The sequence below is a fragment of the Chaetodon trifascialis genome, chromosome 1 (assembly GCF_039877785.1).
Source record: "Chaetodon trifascialis isolate fChaTrf1 chromosome 1, fChaTrf1.hap1, whole genome shotgun sequence".
NCBI classification, from domain to species: Eukaryota; Metazoa; Chordata; class Actinopteri; order Chaetodontiformes; family Chaetodontidae; genus Chaetodon; species Chaetodon trifascialis.
In genome coordinates, this window is record NC_092056.1 from 30,366,373 (window position 1) to 30,389,992 (window position 23,620).

Sequence of the window (23,620 nt, forward strand, 5' to 3'; positions counted from 1 at the left end):
CATCATTGCCCTTTGCCTTTGTTTCCAGAACACAGACCTCCTCTCCTTCCGCATTGGAGGTTTCCTGTAGTTTGAGTCTGAGCAGGTGTTTGCTGAAGGCTGGATGGTCCATCAGGGTGTAGGAAGAGAATCCTGCTCCATTCTGCAGCAGGAAGTGAGCGATCTCCTCATTACCTGCAGCACAAAACACAATGCTCATCCACCACTCACTCTGTTCACGGTGCCAGCAGTGGACACAGTGCTGTCACCTGTGCTGCTCCTGCACTGCAAACACAAGGCTTTGCATGTTTCTAAATCAGGCATCTGTCTTAAAGTTGTTTAGCATTTAAAGATTTCATTGTCCCAAGGTGTGGATTACTTCTATTTTTATTAAAAGTAAGATAATGCTAAATACATGCTTACATGACCAGATCAACACCATCCATAGCACAGCAGTATAAAATACATGCTAAGTTATTACACTGTTAAGTTTCCCATGCAGAGCAACATTCCTGTACAGATGAAGTGTAGCATCTTGCTGCTGAATCTGGTGGGTAAGTCAAACTAGCACAGTTTGCCTTTATGCCTTATGGCTGGTCTCATTAACATACAGTCATTTAGTTCTATCACCACCTTGGTCTTAACTTGTTAAGAATAGCAGGTCATACAGCACGGAAATTTAACAACTTACAAACAAAGCACTAGTGGTCAGTACAATAACAGCGGTTGATCTGGGAAATGAAGTCAACAAAGCTGTGTCTGAATTCAAGGGTTTTTTTCAACCTTTTTCTCAGAAGACAGTTTGACATGTCACAGTAGAAAAAGCACATGTGCAAATAATAAAATGAATGACGAGCTCTAATTAGCTGCTTCAGTTTCAGGAAAGAAAAATAAAAACAAGGACTTGCAGACAGCTGGGAGATGTAGACAGTAGTCTGTCTGTCCAGGTTTATATCACAGCAGTCTCAGTCCTGACTACAAAAGCCTACCTTAGCCACAACATGCAAAATACTGCTCCAATACCATAAACAAGCTCACTACAGTTTGTAATGAATCTTTTGACAGCAGCCATGAGGGAAATCACACTGAGGAACTAAGCAAACTATAAGTAGGTGACTAAAATTCTGACCAGCCAAATCCAACAGCCAGATCACTGCCAGAGGTTTTCAAACTGTGAAGGAGCCTCCCCGGACAGAGGAAGGTGTGGCATGGAGGAAGACATGTGAGACAGATGCTGCATGAGGCGAAAGAGATGAGCATGTGCTGGTGTTGACAACAAAGGGAATATTCCATTTATCAGTTGTTGTAGTTTGGTCTACTGATTTGACGCACTGACCAGCACGGCTAACAGGTGCAGCAGTAGTGGCTGCGACTCGCAGCTCATGGATGCAGAGGGAGGTACTTTAAAACCCTTAGCAACTGATTGCTGCAATCTGTGACAATTTGTGAGTCCAAAGTCCAATCAAGTCAAAAATTGATCACAAATGAAGTAATCCATTGATAACTGTCTGTACATCCATGGGTACATTACAAACAGGGACTGCCAGCAGCTAATCGGCATACTTCCAATGGATCAAAAAAATCGGTATGATTTTGGGCTCTATTTTGAACACAAGTGCAACGACAAGTAAAGCGAAGTAAATCAAGCAAAGCAGTGAGTGTTTGGTGCACAAATTGTGTGGCCTTCTTGAAGCGCCTGCTATTTCTGTATGTGCAGCAACTAAAGTGCAAAAACTGGTGTGTGAAGTTAAATATACATCAGATGTGGTGGTTAATAAATTCAGTCTCAGCCAGTCACACCACTGGTCTAACCATGCTGACATGAATAGCTCAACTGCAAAGGTGCTTCTTTAAGATGTGTGATGGAGAGCAGCACATGATAGAAATAAATAACAAAACAAACACTGATGAAGCCCTTTATGTGATCACACCAACCTGATGCTATTTTAGTTTTCATTCTGCTGTGTCACATCATAAAAAGTCATATCATGTCATAAAATGTGACACAACAGCATTTGCAACATTAAGGATTCCAAAACACAGAACGACACTTCTGCCAAAAAGAAAGGAGGCATCAACACGGAGGACTGATGAGCTGAAGGGGAACAGTGTAACAGTGGTATGAAACAGCTGTGGCTAACAGACACTGTGAGAATCACTCATACTAATGCAAAGTATTCTACCCACTCTAACCACATTCATTTTTCATGTCGATTTAAAAGCATCTACTGTGCAGGTAGAAGAGCGATTCAGTACATATCTCTTTCATAAAATAATACATCGCTTTGGCATCAGAAAGTTGTCTTAGCTCCTTGCCTGACATCATATGACAGGAACCAAGTTCTGCAGAGGCCTTAAGCTAAAAAGCTAGCCATCACACTGCTCAGTCAAGTGCCAATTTACTTATCAGCATACAAATCCAAATTCTGTATCAGTAAGGCAGAAAATCCAACATGTAGCCTCCACATTTGCATCTGCTGTGTTCTACATTCAGATAATGTCTGAAGTGTATTCATTCGTGTCTTCCTACCTGCTCGTGCAGCAGCGTACAGCGGCAGCCCAGTGATCACAGCAAACTCGTTGCTGTGGATGGCACAGTCCTTCGCATCAGCATCATAGCTGTGGACCAGTAGCCGGACCACGTCCAGGTGACCCTGTTGGCAAGATGTGGCCAGCATCCAGTTCAGCAAATCCCTCCTCAGACACGGACCTGAGAAGGAGCCAGAGACACAACACCATTCAGAGATCAAGACGTTCCTTTCATGATGAACATCTACAGACTGCACTGCAGAGATTCTTTTAGTCCACTGACCAAGCTGGAAGAGCTTCAACAGAAGAACAATTTAAAAATTCTATTTAAATTCTAATTTTATGTATTAACTTCCATGAGGACCTGACCTTGAGTTGAGCCTCTGAACTGAGCCTCTATGGTTTACGATATGGTTTATGACTTTGCATTAGAGCCTGAGATAAGTACTGTGGTAACCTTTAAACAGCAGAAAGAAGATTAGCCAGAGCAACAAGGAAAGATATTCATGGACTTAAATAATGTTCTTTGTGAAAGAACTTTAAGTAACTAGTTTGGTTTAAGCTACAAAAACATGGAACGCTACAATTTCCATAAATCAGTCATTATCACCTCTTTCTTAAACCCTCTGTCCAGTAAATACTAAACTCCAGCCCAACCCCTCAGCTCCAGCTGATAACGTAGGTTTCTGATTAGAAATTTACACTCTACATCCAGGCCAAGTAAAGCCTGATGACATTGTTGTGACGTCATCAGGGTTATTATCTCAGACAACACAGGTCTAACTGAGCCACAGGGGCCGTTATACAACAAGTGTTTTCACAGGCTGACTATCCATAACTAGTAAATTGACTTGATAATAAAATGGCAGAGCCTCTTCTTCAATCATTGTAAGGTGTTAAAGCATTTCCATTCACTGCTGTAACACCATATACGAAGTTCATCATTAAATAAACGGCATCTGATTCATTGAGTCACAGCTGCAGGCCCTTGATTTAAAAATGCACATATGCGTGTTATTGACAGGCCAGTCCTCTTCCAGATATTGTGAACGTTGAGCCGTTTCTTTTACCAGGTATAGAATCCAGCAGCTCTTTGACCAGGCTGGTGTGGCCGTAGTATGCTGCCAGGATGGCTGGGTTGGCGTTGGATGGCTCCTGCGGCACAGTGATACGGGCTTCTTTTAGGAGGTAACACACACTCTGCAGATCACCATGCTGAACGGCCACACACAGGAGGCGTACCTAGAACAACACACACAATGAGAAAATCACTACTGGTCATGAGTAGGACGATGCATTATTCACAAGGGAAGTCCTCATCAAGCTCTGGTTTGCTCTTGATTTTGATGCAGGTCATTTAATACCGAGTCTGTTAGTGTGCACTAATACCTGTAGCACAATAGAGGATTTTTTGAAATCTTAACTAAATTTAAAAATGTGGGAGACCACAGACATAACGACATTATGTGTGATCAAATGTGACCTTAGAAAAAACAAACAAGAGGTCTGCTGTCTTAATCAGCTCCTTGCACTTGTTTGCGCTATATTTTGAATTGAAAAGCAATGAAACATTGCCAAGATTTGTCCCATTCTTTCCATTACTGATGCTGAAACACATGAACAAAACACTTCAGCAACAATATCAACCGAGACCAGAAAATGTAATCATATCACCTTCTCTATACATGCTAGATCTGACTTGAGATTCTACATTTAACTTGGAAAATGTTGGACAGATTTGCACCATCCTGCTCCTGACCGCTCCAAAGAGAAATGAAGCATCAGTAGGTGGTCGGGCCTTCTCTTATCTCAGCCCTGTTCTCTCTCAAATTCAAGCTTGCTCTGTGGAAAGTAAACTCAAAACATTTACAGTATATGCATTAGCCTTCAACCACACTTACAGCATTCTACCCTAAGTGCTAAATTACAATTGTCCAGCCTATATTCAGTTTTATGTAGACATAGCTACATTTGTGTACTCAGTGTTACACAGTGTATGTGTGTTTTTCTCACCTGTATGCATATACAGGACACTAAGCTTTATTTTATGTTGTTGTATCACATTTTTTATCCACTTTTAGATATTCAAAAGAAATCTAAAATGTAAAAAAAATATAGAAAAATATATTTATTTTGTTTATAATGTTTTTATATGTAGTTCATTTCACATTTTACGTTTTTAAACATCTGATGAATGTTATTCATTATTGTTCTATTCTATTCTAATACTTCATGGTCATGGGGCTAGTTGACAAGTCTTATTTGATTGTCAATGCATAACTTGAAATGAGTTATAAAGGAATAAAATATTTAATGATCAAAGAGAGCATATGTTACAGTATATTACTGCTTTTCTGACACCACTTATTTGACTTTGCTGTCATTTGACTGGATGAAAAAATACTACATGACAGAGAGCAGATTCTAATTTTATGTCAGACTTGGTGTGAAGGTCCTTTGATCCCTGAATGAAAAACCTGTTACAAAGTCGGTGTTTAGCAAGCGAATCAACGATCACTCTCAGGACGGACTGAGCCTTCTCCACTGCTGAGTTACGCACACAGTTTCTAAATTCATTGATATTCTGTGGGGTAGATGGGAAGCTTTGGTGAGTCAGATGTGGCCAGTTGACAATAACTGGTTTACAGTAATCACAGGACATCTGCAGTAGATGACTATAAATCTCAATGAAAAGGTGACATTATATGTTTCAGTGAACTACAGCTTTATTTCCAAACAAGCTTACAGTACGTTTAGAGCTGAGAGTTCAGTTGCCAGTGTGTAAAAACCTTAGATTTTCTATTCCAACAATGGTAAACATCAATGAAAAGAGCTTTGGACTTGAGCAGAATGGGACACAGATGAAAATGTCTCCCCGCTTACGGTTCCTATATAAATTGAAAGTAGCTCTGAGAGGAACTAGTTTTGTTTGGACTCTTCACAGCACACTGATTGTGGGGGACTGGTTTTTCAGGTTGATCTGAGGCAAGGTTTAATACTTCTTCCTCAATACTATGAAGGCCACTTCTCCAATTGATTTAGTGACAAAGCCATGTGTTTTCTCATGTAAGCATTCATATCAGTGTGTTTGTAGATGTATGCAGAAATCCAGATCCTCATCTCTGCATTCCTTTTGCATTTCTCTGAGGTTTATCTGCACTCCTGGGGGACTGCAGCTGGTAACTAGCCCAAACTGGCAAAGGCAGAAGTAGGCCAGATCTCCTCTGATGCCTGAGAAGGATGCATTTACAAATAAAAACAAGAAGAGCAGCACACCCACTCGCTCCTCATAACACCACAACCAGCCACAGAGGAAAATGCTGCATCTCTGCAAATGAATAATGCAAATATGACACAGAATGAGAAACTATCAAAGGTTGTGTGTAAGCAGCCAAAAAGGATTTGCCTAACTTCTGGACTTTAGTCCAGGCCCACTGACTCTATTGAACACTCAAATTAAAGGTATTGTATGTTTGGAGAACAACATAAAAAATTTAAAATGTGAATTTCAGAATGCAAAAGTGCCTTTAGAATACAAAATCAAGCTTTTTCCTTAGCATAATCACACTGTCTCTGTTAAGAAATACAAAAGGTGAACTGCCTGTAAATGAGGGAGCAATCTGGATTCATTTCTTTTGAAATCAGAGACACTTTGGACAAATAAATACATTTTTTCCTCAGGGCCTCAACAAAGAGCTATTTCTTTTGAAAAGATATTTTCTAGTAAACCTCATTTGTTTGATTCTGCTAAGTTTACACATTTAATTTTGGTGTAATACTAATACTAATACTAATACTAATACTAATACTAATACTAATACCGATTGATTCATATCAAGGTTTCTCCGGGGTTCTATACTTAGTGTGAAATGTACCAAACGAGTCAATGACTGCGTGTGGATGAAGTGGACCAAACAGCACCACCACAAATCTCTTACTTGATAAACCGAGTAAGCAGGAAGAGAATACCTCACCACCAGCCTCTTATTAATTACCAGCCCACAGAGAATATATGTTAATGTCACCTCTACACGTAATGCCACTCATCATCCCCAGAAAACAAAGCAATACCTTCATTCTGTTTTCACTCTCTTGGAAAGCATGGACGCGCCCTGCAGTATTCACTTGACAGCCATCTACGATGATGGAGTGTCACTGGTGTCAAAATCTGTTAGAGGGCTATGCATGTACTGAACTGTACTTCTATCCAGTCAACCTCTACTTAGACAGGCCCTTAAACGGTCACCACTAAGCATGTCATGTTTTTAGAGTAACACATGTATATCATGACGTCTTGTAAGCAGAGTCCAGAACTGTCTTGTTGCAATAGTGGAATCCTTTTAAGATAATAGAAGACTTTACTGATCCCATAGCAGGGAAATTTATTTCTTACAGACAGTAAGAATAAAAAAGGCCTTGCTGCTGCTGATGACATGATGCCTTTAAATAAACATGGCTTCCAAGAAGTCAGTGATGGACAGTTAGTGTAAAAAAAAAAACAGAGCCAATAGAAAATATGTGGCAGAAAGTGACTGAATATGTGTATGTACATGGCCTGTTGAATGACTAAAAAGGGTCCCGATCCCCAGTTCTGGAACTACTGCTTCAGATCCCCAATACCACCAAGTTTAGTCATTTATTTCTTGAATTTCAGGGAGACGATTACAATTTTAAGTCAGACTTGGTGTGAAAGGTCCTTTGATCCCTGAATTAAAAACCTGTTATAAAGTCAGTGTGCGTCGCAATCTGTTTTCTCTATTTGGATCATGGACTGCACCTTAAAGTTTTCAATAGGGAATGCTGAACGTCACTGCATTTCAACATTTTCACTTCCAGATACTGTACATACTGTACATTTACTAACAGAGGTGCACTGTACCAAACTGTGTTAGGTATATCCAATGATAATAATTCAAGTAAAAACTGTTTTCTATAAAAGCCATGTAAAGATTTATCAGAACATGATTATAACCCTAGTCTCCACCCTGCATGACACATAATTTTACAGTGATGACCACTGTCCAACCAGTGGCGCAGCTGACAATATGACTGTCGTGTATATTTTGGGTGTACTCACCCCGTTGATGCGGGGCACCCCTGCGCTGCACTCCACACAGCAGGCTTGTTGAATCAGCTCCCTGGCAGCCTCCTCCTCTCCATCTTCATATGCTGCCTGGATATTCTCCAGAGTGGGTGATGGAAGCAGTGCAGAGCTGGGTCCCGCACCCTCTATCAACGATGTCTTGGCTCCCATTTCCTCCCCAGGGCCTGACAGCACAGAGGACAGTCACAGAGGGAAAACAGGAAAGAGTATTTGTGAGGAGGAATAGGATCATACTGAAGCTGTTGGTAGCATGCTGCAGGTTGAACACGTCTTAATACTGTAGTCCTGTTAGCAGCATATGCCCAGAACTAGGTCACCCTATTAAAGAGTGCTCTCATAGCATGAACTACAGTGGAGTGAGTGGATTAGTGCACACTGTGAGCGAGTAATAGCCTCGGGGGGCAGGTGGAATAAGCACGACACCTAACTCATATGACACACTGATATTGGTATTTTAAGACAAATACATTAGTACATACAATAATAATAACAGTCTTGGAATGAAAATATCAATATTACATATTTAGCTCCAAATTTCTATATCTAATGATGGAAAATGAGATTTTACTGAGGCTTTTCAGCAAGATGTGTGGTGAGTGTTTTCATTTCATTAGGATTCATGTGTGAAACAAAATTAGTCAATCAGTACAATGAAGTACAACAGTACAACTGTAGAGAAAATGGTTGCTTGTGCTAGCCAAGCCTTGGCTAGCAATAAAGAGCTGATGGTCGAATTGACTCAATTGAAGCATACCAATGGATGCTTTAGACAAAGCAGTGGGTCACCAAATTATGACGCTCAAGGCTCTATGAGAGCTACACACAAGAAAAAGTTGCTAAAAAAAAACAAAAATGGTGAAAAGTTGCCAAACATGTACCATCAAATTACTTCAAAAAACCTTTAATTATTTTACAGAGAATAGGATTATCCAGTCCAGCCACAAGGACCCCCATCAAAGTACAGATAACATTCAAATATCCCTCTTTCAGAGCTTATTAACTCTATCTTGACAGCATGATGGCTTTTATTTTATGTGATTATCCAATCTAGTTACAGTAAATTCCAGTTTTATACTGTACAAAAACATTTACATAAACATTTGACAGTTTGTCCAGTCCTTTCACTGCAGATCCCCATTTGAGATGTATGAGATTTCATCATGTATAATAACCACAATTATGTCATAAAATTGCTTTTTGCTGCTTGCTTTACAAAATAATTCACTAGTTTTTGTGCTATCAGTACAGTTTACAGAATGAATAAATCAACAGCCATACTGCAGATTCTTTCTTTGAGATGTGCAGGTGGATTGCACACCAGAAACATCTGACGTCACATCCGGTTGTCGGCTGGTGGTTTTGTTTGTTGCTCTACTTGCTTTTTAATTCTGAACTACTTTTGGCCGTCAGTGATTACTACACTGATTTTATGGTCCACCTGTACTACTTTATGAACTATTTATGAGCATTTTTTATCTGATCTTGATCTGCATTGATTTTTATCAAACCAAGGTCTCCAACTGCTACAACCATGTTGTGGAGGCACAGACACTTTTAGTCACCTTGCAGTGACATCTTTTATCAATTGCTAAACTCGAGGGTTGGATCTCCGATCTTTAGCAGATCCAAGCAGAGGAGTGACTCCTGAACTCGCTGGCCGCAGAAGCCTCCCACATTCCCGCCAACAACACTATGCTTCCCTGGCTTGGTCCCTCTGTAACCACAGTGCAGCACCCGTCGAACGTATCACTCCACGAGTACGACCCCTAGCCCAGACTAAAGCCAAACCCAAGTCACCAATCTGTTCAACACCTGCTCCTTCGGAACCCTGGATTATCGTCCGAGGTGACAAGAAATGAGCTAGGAACTTCCGTTACTCCACCACTGGTGCCTATCCTGCTGAGTAACAAGTTGGATGTGCTGGGGAAGCTGGAGCAACATGTGTCCATGGTCAGTCTGGAGCCAACAGCATCTCCAGCGCCTCATCCCACAAAGTCGGGTAGTTCCAGTATTGGCCTTGGTCCTGGTCCTGCAGTAGAGAGAGGAACTCCTCAACCAGCAGCTTCTGATCCCCCTGACCAACACCCCTCCAGGATGGCCAGCCTCAGGTCCAAATCAGGTAAAAACCCTGGTCATAGGCAACTCCAACATCAGGAATGTTAAAATGAACTCAGCTATAAGTTGTTGTATCCCAGTTGCCACTGACTTAGAGGACAAAGCTATACAGATCCTGTAGAGAACATTATTCCGAGAAGGATGGACAATGAACGACACAGTATTACTCCAAAATCCAAAAGCACCATGTGCTGCTTTACTGCAGTGGACTTGGAAATGATCAAGAAAGTTGTCTCTGACTTATATTCCTCTACCTGTGCTCTTGATCCCATTCCCAATACTTTTTTAAAATTGGTTTTTAACTGTCTCTCAGAGGAGGTTTTAACAATAATTAATCACTGAGTGTTCACAGGCACCTTTCCTACAGCTTTTAAAAACTTTTGGATGGGTGAGATGGTCTAATCCATGTCATGAAATATCATTTTTAAAGGATGTCAAATGGTGCAATGAATGTCCAGTGAAATGAATGACATTGCATTGGCACAGGTTTTTCCAAATTAATCAAATACACACTAGGGCATCTACTTCACAGAGTTTACAATGGCATATCAGCTAGTCTATTCTGTGTCATTTCATGGTGTATTCTGATTCGTGGGTCTGGATACTTGCATGATAGCAGCAGTCATTTTTTGAGAATCTGGCACTAAATTTTTTAATCTTTAGTCAGAATTTGTAAATAGTCTGTATTTGGTCTCTGGAGGCCTGAATAAGCCATTGGTGAATGGGTCTCACAGTGAGATAAGACCACAGTTCTTCCACTGCCAACCATAGATACCCTCTTGTCATTTGTTGTGGACTTGTCTTTGTCATAACACGATCATTATCATTGGCAATATATAGCAACAGACATATGGCGACAAGTCCTGCAATTAACAACGCTTCAGATATCCATAAATCTCTTCAGAAGCTTGCAACAACGACCTTTCTCTGATACCTAACTGGGTGTTCAGACCAAAAATGGGACTGCGTTGAAGGCATGATGAAAAATGAAGACCGCCTTGAGTAAAAGATCCATGAAGTTTACCGAACACCAAAACCCTGTACAGTAGTTGTTAATTGCTTAATTACGTGGCACTATGTGACAGAGTGACATGCCTGGGCCTGCAGTGGACAGGGGTCCTCACCACTGATCATTCACTCAGCGCTTTGACACCTTCTGTGCTATACACAGTGTAGGCAGATCATGGTGTCAGGCATCAGTGAACTTGCTCAGCTAATGTTAGTGTAGTGCATACAGGAGTGAGACCGCAGAATGTGTTTCTTGGTTTCCAACTATAAAAGGTGTGGATAAGCCTTTTAACTTAAAACTAGCAGTTGGTAATTGCTGGTTGACAACATGTTTCTTTTTCACGCCCCTGTTTGTGCAACATACTGTACATACGACACATATATCACTTGGTAAATGAGATAAAACCTCAGGTCATAACTCAGCTCAAGCAAAATAGAATACCTGTAAAACTGCACTCACAATGCTGGTCAATCTACACCACACTCTCAAAATTTCATTTTTATGCTTGACATGGTGGTTATTCATTTCACCAGTGAACATTTCAGTTTCCTCTTTTCAGCTGTGTCTGAACTGCATGCGCCTGCTTCAGCCCAGTAGCTTCACTATGAATAATTAATACAGATAGAGTCTGTCTGGGCTGCTGAGGCTATATGAGAAAGCCCAAGGGAGTGAAACCATTAGACCCACATGTGCCTTCCATCCACCATCAATACTCCTCTACCACAGCCTTAAACAACCAATCTGGGAAAACTGAAAGAAGACCTTGGCATGAGGCTGTCAATATAATTTCTCCTTTTACTGGTCTATCTGGTTTAGAGATCAAAAGAAACAGACACACTCCTGACTTCTGCTACATGAATAAACAATACAGGAGACTGAACATTAGTGTGATTTTATTAGAGCACAGCTGAAGAAAGGAGGAGATAAATGAGAGGGACTTGTGGATCATTGGTCCACATGGCAGAAATGAAACACAAGATTACCTTACAGAGAGCACAGACACAAAATCTCCTGTACGAGTGCTCTCTTCTATAAACATCCAAAATCTCCACACTAGGGCTGTAACACGTGCCAATATTTGTGCCAAACCGTTACTGTACTGTGGTCATGGTCTGTTGCATGCAACCGCAATGCAGGCTACATCATGTAGACTGACGCACATGTGCATTATGTCTAAGCAGAACCAAAATTTACAAGCACGAGTTCCGCACAGAAACTTTATATGCCATAGCAACATGTGCTGAAGTTAAGTATCTCATATGCCACGATCTTCATTTTGCCACCTACTTAATTTTTCATATTGAGATGTGATGATAGCGCACGCAAAAACAAACTAACAAAGAAAGCTTACTATGACCAGGTGCAAATGCAAAGATCTGCAATCAGCTGTCATTATCCAGACATGACCAGATACAGATTACAGGTTAATACCAAGTGGACATTGCGTTTTAGTAAAACTCTCATTTGATGGTGGGTTCACCATGACCATCACTAGTGAAGTCTATTAATATTTTTTTATCATAAAAATGACAGTAGAATGTATTTTACTGTGGCATGGGACGATACATGCAACATTGTGTTTAGAAGAACAGCACAGAGGGTCTAACCATTAACAAGTTCTGAAGTCTGCTGGGAAAAGATAAAAGGACAGCACTTTAGGTGGGGGATGAGTGGTACCACATGGACCTCCTCCTCTCTTCAGGGACGGTTTCTCTATTTTTACATAAACAGCCACTATCACCCCTCTTTCAAACCATCTATCCTCCCTATCCAAAATATGTATGTTGTTGTCCTTCAGTGTCCCTTATCTTTCAGGTGAAGGTAAACTGCTGAGTGTTGACCTGAGGAGTTGGTCCTCCTGTGCTGTGCCATACACGTGTTTAATGTTGTGTAGTTTGCCTGATATTCAAGTATGTACATTCCTCAATGCACTGGACTGCATGCACAAGATGTTTTTTCTTGTATTTGCATGAGCCATCTATCAGGTGGAACAGTGTCTGTCTTAGTGTCTTCAGAGTTCAGGGATCTGCCTTCTACTTCTGCCATGTAGAGCTTGGCCACAATGAGAGTGAGTGAGTGCATGGTATAGCCATGCTCTTGTCTTTGTCCAGTGTCCCGGATGTAGGATGGGTCAGAGCCGTTCATAGCAGAGGCAAGTAGCAGGGTGTTAAATCAGATTCAAGCACCCTTTGTTAGCTAGCGCAAGGTGCAGAGGAGTGGTGTAATATGAGAGAACTTTGGTAGGTTGAAGACTAGCTGGCCTGCTGCATTCTGGGTGAGCTGCAAAGGATGGATGGCACATGCAGGCACACCAGCCAGGAGTGAGCCGCAGTAGTTCAGACACCAGTTGGTCAGAACCTGGATCAGAACTTATACTGCCTCCTTGATGAGGAATGGATGTATCCTCTTGATGTTGTGATGCTGGCAGCAAAGGACAGCTGGTCATCCAGTCCAGCAATTCCTTGCCACCTGCATGTGACACTTGCAGTCTGAGCCAGCAACACCACAGAGTTCTCAACGATAGGTCATGGGCAGGACATGTCTTCCCTAGAAGGAAGAGAACTCTGTCTTGTCAAGGTTGAGTTTGAGGTGGTCTGCAGATACCCACTGAGGGATGTAAGCAGAGATTCATACAGCTGTTCCAGACCAAGAAAAGACAGAATCTGTATAGCTGTGGTGGGAAAAGTTATGTGAGTGAATTGCAGAGCCAAGTGAATTGGTGTAATGAGAAAAGAGGAGGGGTCCCAGAACAGGACCCTAAGGGAACCAATTCTCATGGGGCCACAAGGTTCAGACATAGATTCTCTCCAAGTTACGCTCTAAGTGGAATCCTTGAGATAGGATGTGAATGGGGACAGTGTAGAGCCTGACACTTCCAGTTCCTGGAGGGTGGAGAGGAGGATTTGCTGGTTCACCCTGTCAAACATGGAGGCGATGGAGGCTGCTCCAGCAAACTTTCTCTGTGATGGCAAGGAGGGCAGTCTCAGTTAAGTGGCCTGCCTTGAAACCAAACTGGTGGGGGCTAAGAGGTTTTCAACAGAGACTTTTAGCTCTCTACAATTTCCTATATGCTGATTCTGAAGTATTTCTATTAAAAAAAACCATTCTGTGCCAATTGAGGGAGTGAATTTATAGAGTATATTACAAAATATCCATTGCATATCAGCAGGGGTTCAGGAGTGTCAGCGTGAAGCTTTCAGGGGAATTTCCACATTGATACTCTAGAAAGCAAACATTCATCAACTGTTTCACTTTCCCTCTGCCAGTGCTGGACCACAAGAAGGAACCAGCTTCCATCCACTGTGAAGTACTACAGTATACAGTCCTAAGGGGCAAAACATACACTGATGGCAACATTCTTTTCAAGCCAAAGTAAATCTGCTGTCACACAAACAGTGATGGACAATGTGTTCATATCCTTTGCTTACAGCAAATAAAAGTCCTAACACAACAATGTAAACGTTCTCTATTACAAGTAAAAGCCAGACACTGAAAGTCTTACTTAAGAAATGCATATAAAGGAAAAGAAAAACTCATTTTGCACAAAACATCATACTACTATTACAAAATAGATATTGTTAATTCATTAATGTGTAAGCAGCAGCTAGATTTAAGTACTTCACATATTTGGTTTTGAGGTCCAGTGGTTCCCATTCTAGGGGTCAGGCCTCATCGAATGGGTCACAACATAAATCTGTAAGGTTGGGAAATGAAGCTGAGACGGGCTTTGCTTGAAAATTCTGTAGTTATTTTTGGGGCTTTTCACAAATCTTTGCGTTATATGAAATAATTAATAATACTACCTCTCTGGGCCTCTACCAGTTATTTAAATGAAACCATTTGAGAAGTTAAGATGGGTCATAACTGTTTGGTAGAACTACAAACAACTCAAAGACATCAAATATATGACAATGGGCCATAATCAGACAGCTGACTTGTAAGAGACCACTAATCAAAATGTATTATTAATAACTACAGCTGTCAAATAAATATGGTGGAGTAAAAAGTACCATATTTTCCTCTGAAATGTAGTACAATAGAAGTATAAAGTAGCTTAAAATGTAAATACTAAAGTAGAGTACAAGTACCTCAAACTTTTACTATACCGTATTGAAGTAAATGTACTTACTGTAACGCAGTTACTTTCTACCACTGCACTCAGCCATACACACAACCAATAGACAATGATTACATTAAAACTTAACTTTTAGCAGCTTGTTAACTGAAAACAATTGTGTTTTTCCCATCTGATACAGGTGAATAAATCAGTGCTCAATTCAATGACCGAGTTCTCTTTATCAGCAGACTCATACTAACACTCTAATATTACTGCTTCTTGTCATGTTCAAGAACATTTTCAACATGTAAGTACTGTTTCAAGACAGACTTGGAGGTAAAATGTGGAGGTACTGTATCCTTTACACAACAACTTGCTCTGTCAAGGTATACTACATGCTGAGATTTTAGAAGGTGGATGGCTGCTGCTAATATGAAATAGGTTCTTGATCAACTGTCTTGAACACTTGGTTGATCTCTCTGACTGTGTGTTAAACTGGTTTAATACACACATCAAAGGGATAAAAGTTTTACGTCAGTCTTGGTGATCATGTGCCTGACAAACAAGAAATCTGTTTTGGGATTGCACAAGGCAGCTGCCTCGGTCCATTACTGTTCTAACTATACATGCTGTCACTTGGTGATGTCATTAGAGGGTACAAAGTATGTTTCTATAGTCATGCAGATGGCAAACAACTGTACATCACCAAATCATGTTGCAGCTATACACTACATGTTACTAACTGTGTTTTGGCAATAAACAAATGGGTGAAAAATATTTTTTTAAAGTTAGAAAAAAACTAAAGTCTTAAAAGGTGTCCCTAAAACAAGAGAAATGCTCTGTAATAATCTGGGCAAATTAACTCCCTGGATTTAATCTGAGGTTACAAGTTTTGGTGTTATCCCAGTCTCAGATCTAAGCTTCAAGTCTCACATCAAGAAGGTGACTAAAACTTCACTTTTCCACCTTAGAAACAAAGCTATAGCAAGACCTCTTATAAATCAAACAGATGCTGAAAAACTGATTCATGTCTTTATTTCAAGCCGACTTGATTACTGTAACACACTTTCTACTGGCCTCCTGAAAAACACCACTGAGAGACTTCAGCTCTTTCAAAACTCTGCAGCTCGTCTATTAACCAGAACCAAGAGGAGAAAGCACATTAGTCCAGTTTTAGCTGCTGTGCACTGACTTCCTGTAACACTCAGGATTGATCTGAAGGTCCTCCTCCTCGAACACAAAGCCCTTAATGGACGAGGACCAAGATACATCACAAATCCCTTGTTTATTATTTGCCTTCAAAAACACTGTGATCATCTGCTGCTGGTCTACTGCAGGTTTCCAGCAACAGATGAAAGAAAACTGGTGATTCAGCCTTTGTCAATTATGTGCCGCAGCTCTGGAACACACTGCCTATAGATATCAGGGAAGCCAGTTTGAAAATATTTTTAAAAGAAAGCTAAAAACTTATCTCTTCACTTTGGTCTTTAACTAGCTATGACCCTACTGATACAGGCCTGAAACTGCTCCACTTCTTTCAAAATGGTGCATTTTACTTGATTTTATACATTCTGTGTACATTGTCTTTATTTTAATTCTATATTAGATGACCTTTCTATATTATTATCAAGTGAGTTTTATTCTCTATCTTATTCTACATAACTTTTCTATCCTTGTCTCTATGTTAAGTCAGTTTTTATGTGAAGCACTTGGTGCATGTGATTTCTTTATTGTAAAGCACTTTGAGCTGCATTTTTTGTATGAAAGGTGCTATAAAAACTGAATTTATTATTATCATTATTATTTTTATTACTTAATGGGATAAAATGTCACCTGTAATCACATGCGGAAAATTGGGCAAATGTACTGTTGTATGTTATAATGTTATATGCCTATTATTTTGCACTAACATGCTTAAGGCGACCAGATGGTGTAATTTCATTTATGTTTAAATTCTATCGTTTTGATGTAAACGTTCATACTCTCGTTCATCAGTATTATCGTTACAGAAATAAAACCCCTCTGGAGCACACCACCTGCGCTTGAATTCCCTGCAGTGCTACTGTACCTCTGGCGTTGTAAGTAGACAAATTCCAGGATCTGTCATTTCCCTTTGACAGGTGAAATTTGCTCTTGAAGCTGCTTAAAAGCATCTGAATTTAGACCATGCCCCGATGAAATGCTCCATTAAAACTCAGTGCAATACATCAATGCATATTTGAGTGAAATGTATTCAGAGTGTGACATCAGAGTCAGGTTCGTGGATTCTCACAAAAAACCCTTCTCTGTAATAATGAGCTCTACAGTACTGAAGTCATCAGATCCATTACATGGATCTGCAAAACACACTGGCTGATCCAGATACGATGGCAGTAAACTGTTAGCAGAGTCGGAGCTCAGTGCAGAGTACCTTTAAGGCTCAGTCAGTCCGACATGTGCAGCATATAAACAAGGCTCCAGTCAGCATTTAGCTCTGCCGCTCTGCTCCTCTTCCCGACTAACCTGCTCATAGCGAAGCAGCGAATCCTCCTCTTCCAGCTGCCTCCATCACATCTAAAGCTCACTTTCTTTTCATAGCTTCCCCTCGGCTGCTGTGTGGCTTCTACCCAGCGTCCTTAGCCATTCTGGCTCTGTTCCTGGATGACCTCCTTCCTCTCTAAACCTTTGACAGGCTGAGGAGAGAAGGAGGATGGAGAGGCAGGGAGGGAGAGGTAGTGGAACAGGAGGAGGGGGTAGCAGGGAGAGGGAGTGGGGAATGATGCTCCTTTGTTTAAGAGCCACACCAGCCTCTGAGCTTCCTGTCTCTCTCTCCCTTTCACTGTCTCTGCTATGATCTGTTGTAACCTTACACTGTCCACTGGAACCTTTATTACACTGATCATTTGGTTTATGGTGAAAAATAACTATGACAATTTGCTAGAATCCAGGGGGACATTATCAAAAGTCTTGTTTTGTCCAACCAACGGTCAAAAACCCAAAGATAATCAGTTTATGATAAGAAAAATCTTTTTGTGTGAAGTACCAACAAAGGTCCAGGACATGTTCAGGTATCACAGGGGCCCAATTCTAGTTGTCGTAGGAGTGGGACCGCCATAGACCATGTCCCAATAAAATGCTCAATTAAAATCAAGTAGCACATCGATGCATACTTGAGTGAAATGTATTCAAAGTAGGGATCGGTCATGATTTTTGAATTTTCAAATAGTCATTAAATTTAAAACGATCATATAGTTCATGAATCATCATCTTGTCTTAAAAGCTAAGGCTTATCTGACTTGTCTGACCTAACCCGAAGCCCTCATCAGACCACTCAGGCTAGTTATTGGCTCCAAGCAAAGCAAAATTAGTCTAAAGGAAGCATTGTGCTCCCAACTACGGTAAGAGCTAACAGCTAGCATATCACAAATTTACAACACCTATGCACAGTCAGAGTCTCTGTCTGACATGAGAGTCAGGAAACAACCACTGCTGTATGAATGAGCCCTACAGTACAGAAATAATGACATGGACTGGACCAGTCTGTCCCACAACAACCAGTCCACTCAACCTCTCTATCCCACTATAACCAGTCCTCTGAAACTGTCTGTCCCACTATAACCAGTCCACCTGTCTGTCACTCAAATCCAACATTAACAATGACTGACAGGGCAACTAGCATTATGTTCAAAACAAAGCTTGTTAATAATATTTTTATTCATATTAGAACTTGCCTATTGTTCTCATGATTCCTGTCCCATCTGCCCCTGCTGACTTTTCCCCTGTCCCATCCCTGTTACATGATGAACACTGAAACTGACTCCCATCCCCCGGCAATCCCACAGAACCCCGTGACCCACATGATTCACCAAAAAAGTCTGCCTCTTGTAGACAGTAAGGCAAGCCTGGGTGGGCTGTGGGAGTCTGGGACCACCATACATTATTATTGTAATGTACAACTTAAGGTGAAACATAAGCCGAGCCTCTGGAGTTTGTGTCAGGAGGAGAAATAATCTGGTGGATGTGTGTATGCTCCACAGTTTCTCCAGCAGTTGCCACTCTTGGCAGAGATTTGTGGGGGCATACGTTAAACTCCGGAGCAGTCTTTTGAGTTTTCTTCATTTTTGCAGTTTTGAACTGCATTGGGGTTGTGGGGAAAACAAAATGAACCTCTGAGACACATCTGGGACAGACACACACACACACACACACACACACACACACACACACACACACACACACACACACACACACACACACACACACACACACACACACACACACACACACACACACACACACACACTTTTTGATGACTAAAATCTAATTAGTTCATCCTTGAGTCCAAGTGAATGTATGTGCCTGAGATATTGTGTTTACAAGAATGGGACAGAAGGACAACTGGGAAACATAATGCCTCAGCTGTTGCCAGCGCTGAGGTTTAATAAATGTTTACAGAGTGATCACACGTGTTAAACAGGCTATGTTGCATGGATATGATGACAGGTGTGCCTTCGGATTTTGGCTTGCCCTTTAGTGAGCACTACAAGTTTGACAGCCACTGACCTAATCCACCATACTCCATCATACCCTTCCATCTCCAACTGTAATCACCCATCACCCACTCTATAATTATCTAGAACTCTGTGATCATTGACCTCTCAACTATTCTACAATCTACTGTAATCTGCTGGTGAAGCTTGAGAAGTCTTGTGTGTGCTTTGTGAGACTAAAACTTTCTCCCAGTGCACAGTGAGCATAGCGTAGTTCATACATACAGCGAGATAGCAACAGATAAGGCTCGTGGCTGTCAAACAATTATGGTTTCAGTTCTCTTTTTGCTAAATTTAAACAGCGTTGTAGGCGGTCCGCATCAATACGTTTCAGTTTGAACGTGCCTGACGCCTCCAACGCTGCGACATGAAAACCAGCAGTGTGTGTAGTGTAAGAATTAGAGAGTGATGCATGAGTTGCAGGGAGGTTACTCACTGATTTGTTGCTCCATGTTGCTGGGACTGTCTTGAGAGTCCTGTGGAAGGCCAACCGACCAGTAGGACATTCCTGCTGGAGTCACTGGTTAATCACAATCAGAGCGGAGTTCCTCCACAGAGACGAAGCCTGGATTCAGCTGTCAGCCTGCACAGAGAAACAGCAGCAGTGATGAAGGACAAACACACACAGCACAGCTGGAGTCACACAAAGAACAACATACCAGTCAAACAGACACAACATAGCTGTGCAGTCCAAATAGTACAATATTTATTTAAGAGTTTTGAAAGACTGAGGAGCTGTGCTGGTATTTCATTAGATGACTGTCTATCTCTAATAATCTCTAATATTTTCCCCGTATGACACAAAATACAAGAAATGCTTTTGAAAATAATGCAATCCAGTGAAACACAATGTGCATACAGTACCTCTGACAAGACTGCACAATCATCTAAATGTGCCATTTTAAAAGTAGAAAGTGTTCTGAAATTCCTGCATTAAAATATAGTGGACAGTTATGAAACACATGCCAAACTTTTGGAGAGAAAGATGTTCAACTGCTTCAGTACACGATATTATAACGTTCATTTAAGATTCCTAAATCTCTACGAAATCGACTTCTCTCCTGAAAATATTTTACTGAACTCCATCATCATGTTTTTGAGCTCTTCTAGTCTGAAGAGGTGAAAACTGAAAATGATGAGTTTCATGACAGAAGAGTCTCTGCAGGCTGTCGCATTGGGTGGCATTAGGTTGCACAGGTGCTCATGTTTCTGGTCACTGAGGGTGTTTGTGTAACCATGCTACTGTATTACACTGTATGAGCCAAGTGAACTTTAAACAAACTGAGGAATGAGGAAACAACAGACAGATTTATTGTGTGTCTGTGTCAAAAACCTACACTTGCCATAAATGACTTGATTTTTTCTTTTGTTTCCTTTATGAAACTTCTGACACAAATAAGAAAATGATTCTTAATCTAGTCATTCATCCATTCATTCATTCATTCATTGGCATTCATCCAATTTTTGGTTTTATTCTTTTATTTCTTCCTTCAGTTTTCAAATTCAACACATACAGCACATTGTGCAAAATCAAAACTTCTGACAAAATTAGGCTTTCATTATATTTTCAAATTCAACCAGACCTCCACAAAAACCAGTGAGGTGCTATGTTCAGGCACACTGGTGTGTACTGTACATACAGCATACAGCGGGTGCAGTGTGCCTCTTCAGCTGCTGACTGCTTCTGAATGTTGAGAGGTTTATGGTCAGGACAGGATGGAAATCTTTAGGGTGAACCTGTGGAAGTGGGCCACACACAAAAATCTAGGAGCACTGCAGTACTGCATCACACATGATCAGATGAAATGTCTATAGAAGAAAGACAGTGGACCACATGGCAGTGTCCTCAAGTTTCATCTTGATGTCATCCAAGAAAAAGTGAGCTTGACACAAAAGGCCAGGTGTGTCTCTTTTCCAGCAGACCTCACAATGATTGGGTGAAAGCTTTGGCTTTGAAACAGGTCATGCAGAGAGAAGCGTGGGAAGTAAAGATGTCAGCGAGGCAAAGCCAGCCATGACAGAACTGTGTTCGACTGAAGCCACCACTCATTAAGACTGCTCTGAGCTCCAGCAGCAGGAGACAGAGACACTGTGAGTGTGTTTAGCCAGTGGTGGAATGTACTTAATGTACGTAGGTACAAATTCAAGGTACTTGTATTATTTCCATTTTAGGTGACTTCATTCTTCTACCCCACATCAACATCTCAGAGGCATTGGACACAGCAAAATTGGACATTTCCCTCCTTCACATTTGTTTGACAGCTTTTAGTTAGTTGTTACTTTTTCTCCTTCCTGTCCAGTGAAAACATCATATTTCCAAAAATGTTGATTTTGAATGTGATAAACTGAAGAGTTCCTTTATGGCTCTTTCTTTAGCTAAATAAACTATTTAAAAACCATTTGGATGAGCTGGAAAATGCAATGTCAGAAAGCTGAAAACAGGGCTGGTTTTTTGAAAAGTTCCCCTTTCAAGATACGTGGTTCTCACAGGCAACGCTACAGCATACGATGCACTGCTTAGATTGAACCAGCCAACAGTATATAAAGCAGCTGAAATGAGCTCAACCTTAAACAGCAGTGAAATGCAGCAAACACGTTAATGCAGCAGTGATATTAATCCACAAACAGCAGACAGTGAAACACTGACATTTCACTGCAGCATGAGCACAAATAATGAATGAATACTTCCTCCACCATCATGTTTAGCAGTTTGGTGTGTGAAGTCCTGACGTTCCTCAAACTTTCAAGAAAAAAAGATTTCACTTTAAAGACCCACATCTGGGGCAGCACGGTGGAACAGCAGGTAGTGTGTGTGCCAGCAAGAAGGTCACCGGTTCGATCCCCGGGTTGGGCCTTTCTGTGTGAAGTTTGCATGTTTTTCCCAAAAACATGCTCATTAGGTAATTGGTGACTTTAAATTGCCCTTAGGTGTGAGTGTGAGCGTGAATGATTGTTTGTATATATGTTGCCCTGCAATCGACTGGCGACTGGTCCAGGGTGTACCCCGCCTCTCACTCGTTGACAGCTGGGATAGGCTCCAGCCCCCCCCCGAAAGGGATAGGCAGTATAGAAAATGGATGGATGGATGGATGGATGGACCCACATCTGGATTTCATCATGTGTGAGTGTTTCTAGCTACTTCTCGGCTGAAGACCTGTTAATGATTGGAGACACCTTTTCCAACTGGAGACAAAAGAACCTGAATTTTTGGGTCAAAGGTTAAGGTTAGGGTTGGGGTAAGTCTCCAGGAAATGGATGTGAGTCTAGGTAATATGATGGAATTCACTGTGTGTGTGTGTGTGTGTGTGTATGTATGTTTGGGCATTCAAACGTTTTATAGCCAGATGTGTCTAGTGGGGAAAAAAAGGAAAAGATGCTCCTTAAACATGCAGGATCCCTAATTGTGAATGACTTCATCTTCACCTCATCCTCAGCTGAGGGAATGTGGGATCCTTACTGTACCACTTTGAAATGTGACCACACAACAGGCGTTTGCTTTTGGCCAGTGGGTCACCATTATATTTCAGTTTTGGCCCTCCACTGGTCAAATAAAATCTAAAAACTGCATGCCCCTGCCTCTCACACAATGTCAGCTGGGACAGACACCATGCACTCTTTTGATTGTGACGAGCCAATCACAATGATCTATAAGATAGAGCTTTATGATGAATTGCGATGTTATTCCTCATCTCGCCCTACAAGCAGCTGACAGGCTCTGAAACCTCTTCTGGAGCTTGAGGTGAAAATCACTGCCTCTTTCCAGACTATAATATCACATGCGGCAGACTACTTCCTGCAAGCACGGCAAACACAGTGCACCATGTTTCACACCGTCGGTTATCCCAAAGAGACAAACTATGTACCAAAGTGGCAGATTGTTAAATACAGATTGGTTTGTTTTGTCTCCGACAACAACGTCACGCACCAGATGAAGCAATGCGTGCGCACTTGTTGCTCTGAAAGCTGCGGTTGAAACAGCAGAGATAAAACTTCTGACCTGACAGATATTATCTGCAAACTCACCACATGTTCGAGACGTCCGGTGAGCTCCAGAGGGGATTCACAGCCCTGAAAGCCTCAGCTGGCAGGCACACGTTACTCAGATTAGGAGCGTCTCACTGGACTTCCTGATTCCACGATGCAAACTTTCCAATCCACACTCACACCGCGTCAAGTCAGACTGGAACACGTAGGCTTTTCCGGGAAGAACTTTCAAAATAACGCCCAGTCTCCCGCTTCATCAGAAACGGCTCGCCCAAATCAAAATTTCAAAATAAAACCTTTACTCATCTTTCTTG

The 23,620-nt window shown here is 41.3% G+C and overlaps 1 protein-coding gene across 1 annotated transcript in view; it reads right to left on the bottom strand.

The window, feature by feature from the left end:
• The window catches only part of lrrk1 (leucine-rich repeat kinase 1), a 72,435-nt gene extending 48,962 nt beyond the window's left edge, over positions 1 to 23,473 (bottom strand). The window contains exons 1-6 of the mRNA XM_070966712.1: positions 23,346 to 23,473; positions 19,759 to 19,905; positions 7,586 to 7,776; positions 3,579 to 3,750; positions 2,510 to 2,689; positions 38 to 174 (exon numbers count right to left, since the gene is read on the bottom strand). Of these exons, the coding sequence (XP_070822813.1) occupies positions 38 to 174; positions 2,510 to 2,689; positions 3,579 to 3,750; positions 7,586 to 7,776; positions 19,759 to 19,828 (750 nt within the window). The 5' untranslated portion in view covers positions 19,829 to 19,905; positions 23,346 to 23,473. The remainder of the gene's footprint in view (positions 1 to 37; positions 175 to 2,509; positions 2,690 to 3,578; positions 3,751 to 7,585; positions 7,777 to 19,758; positions 19,906 to 23,345) is intronic.
• Between the last annotated feature and the right edge of the window lie 147 nt (positions 23,474 to 23,620).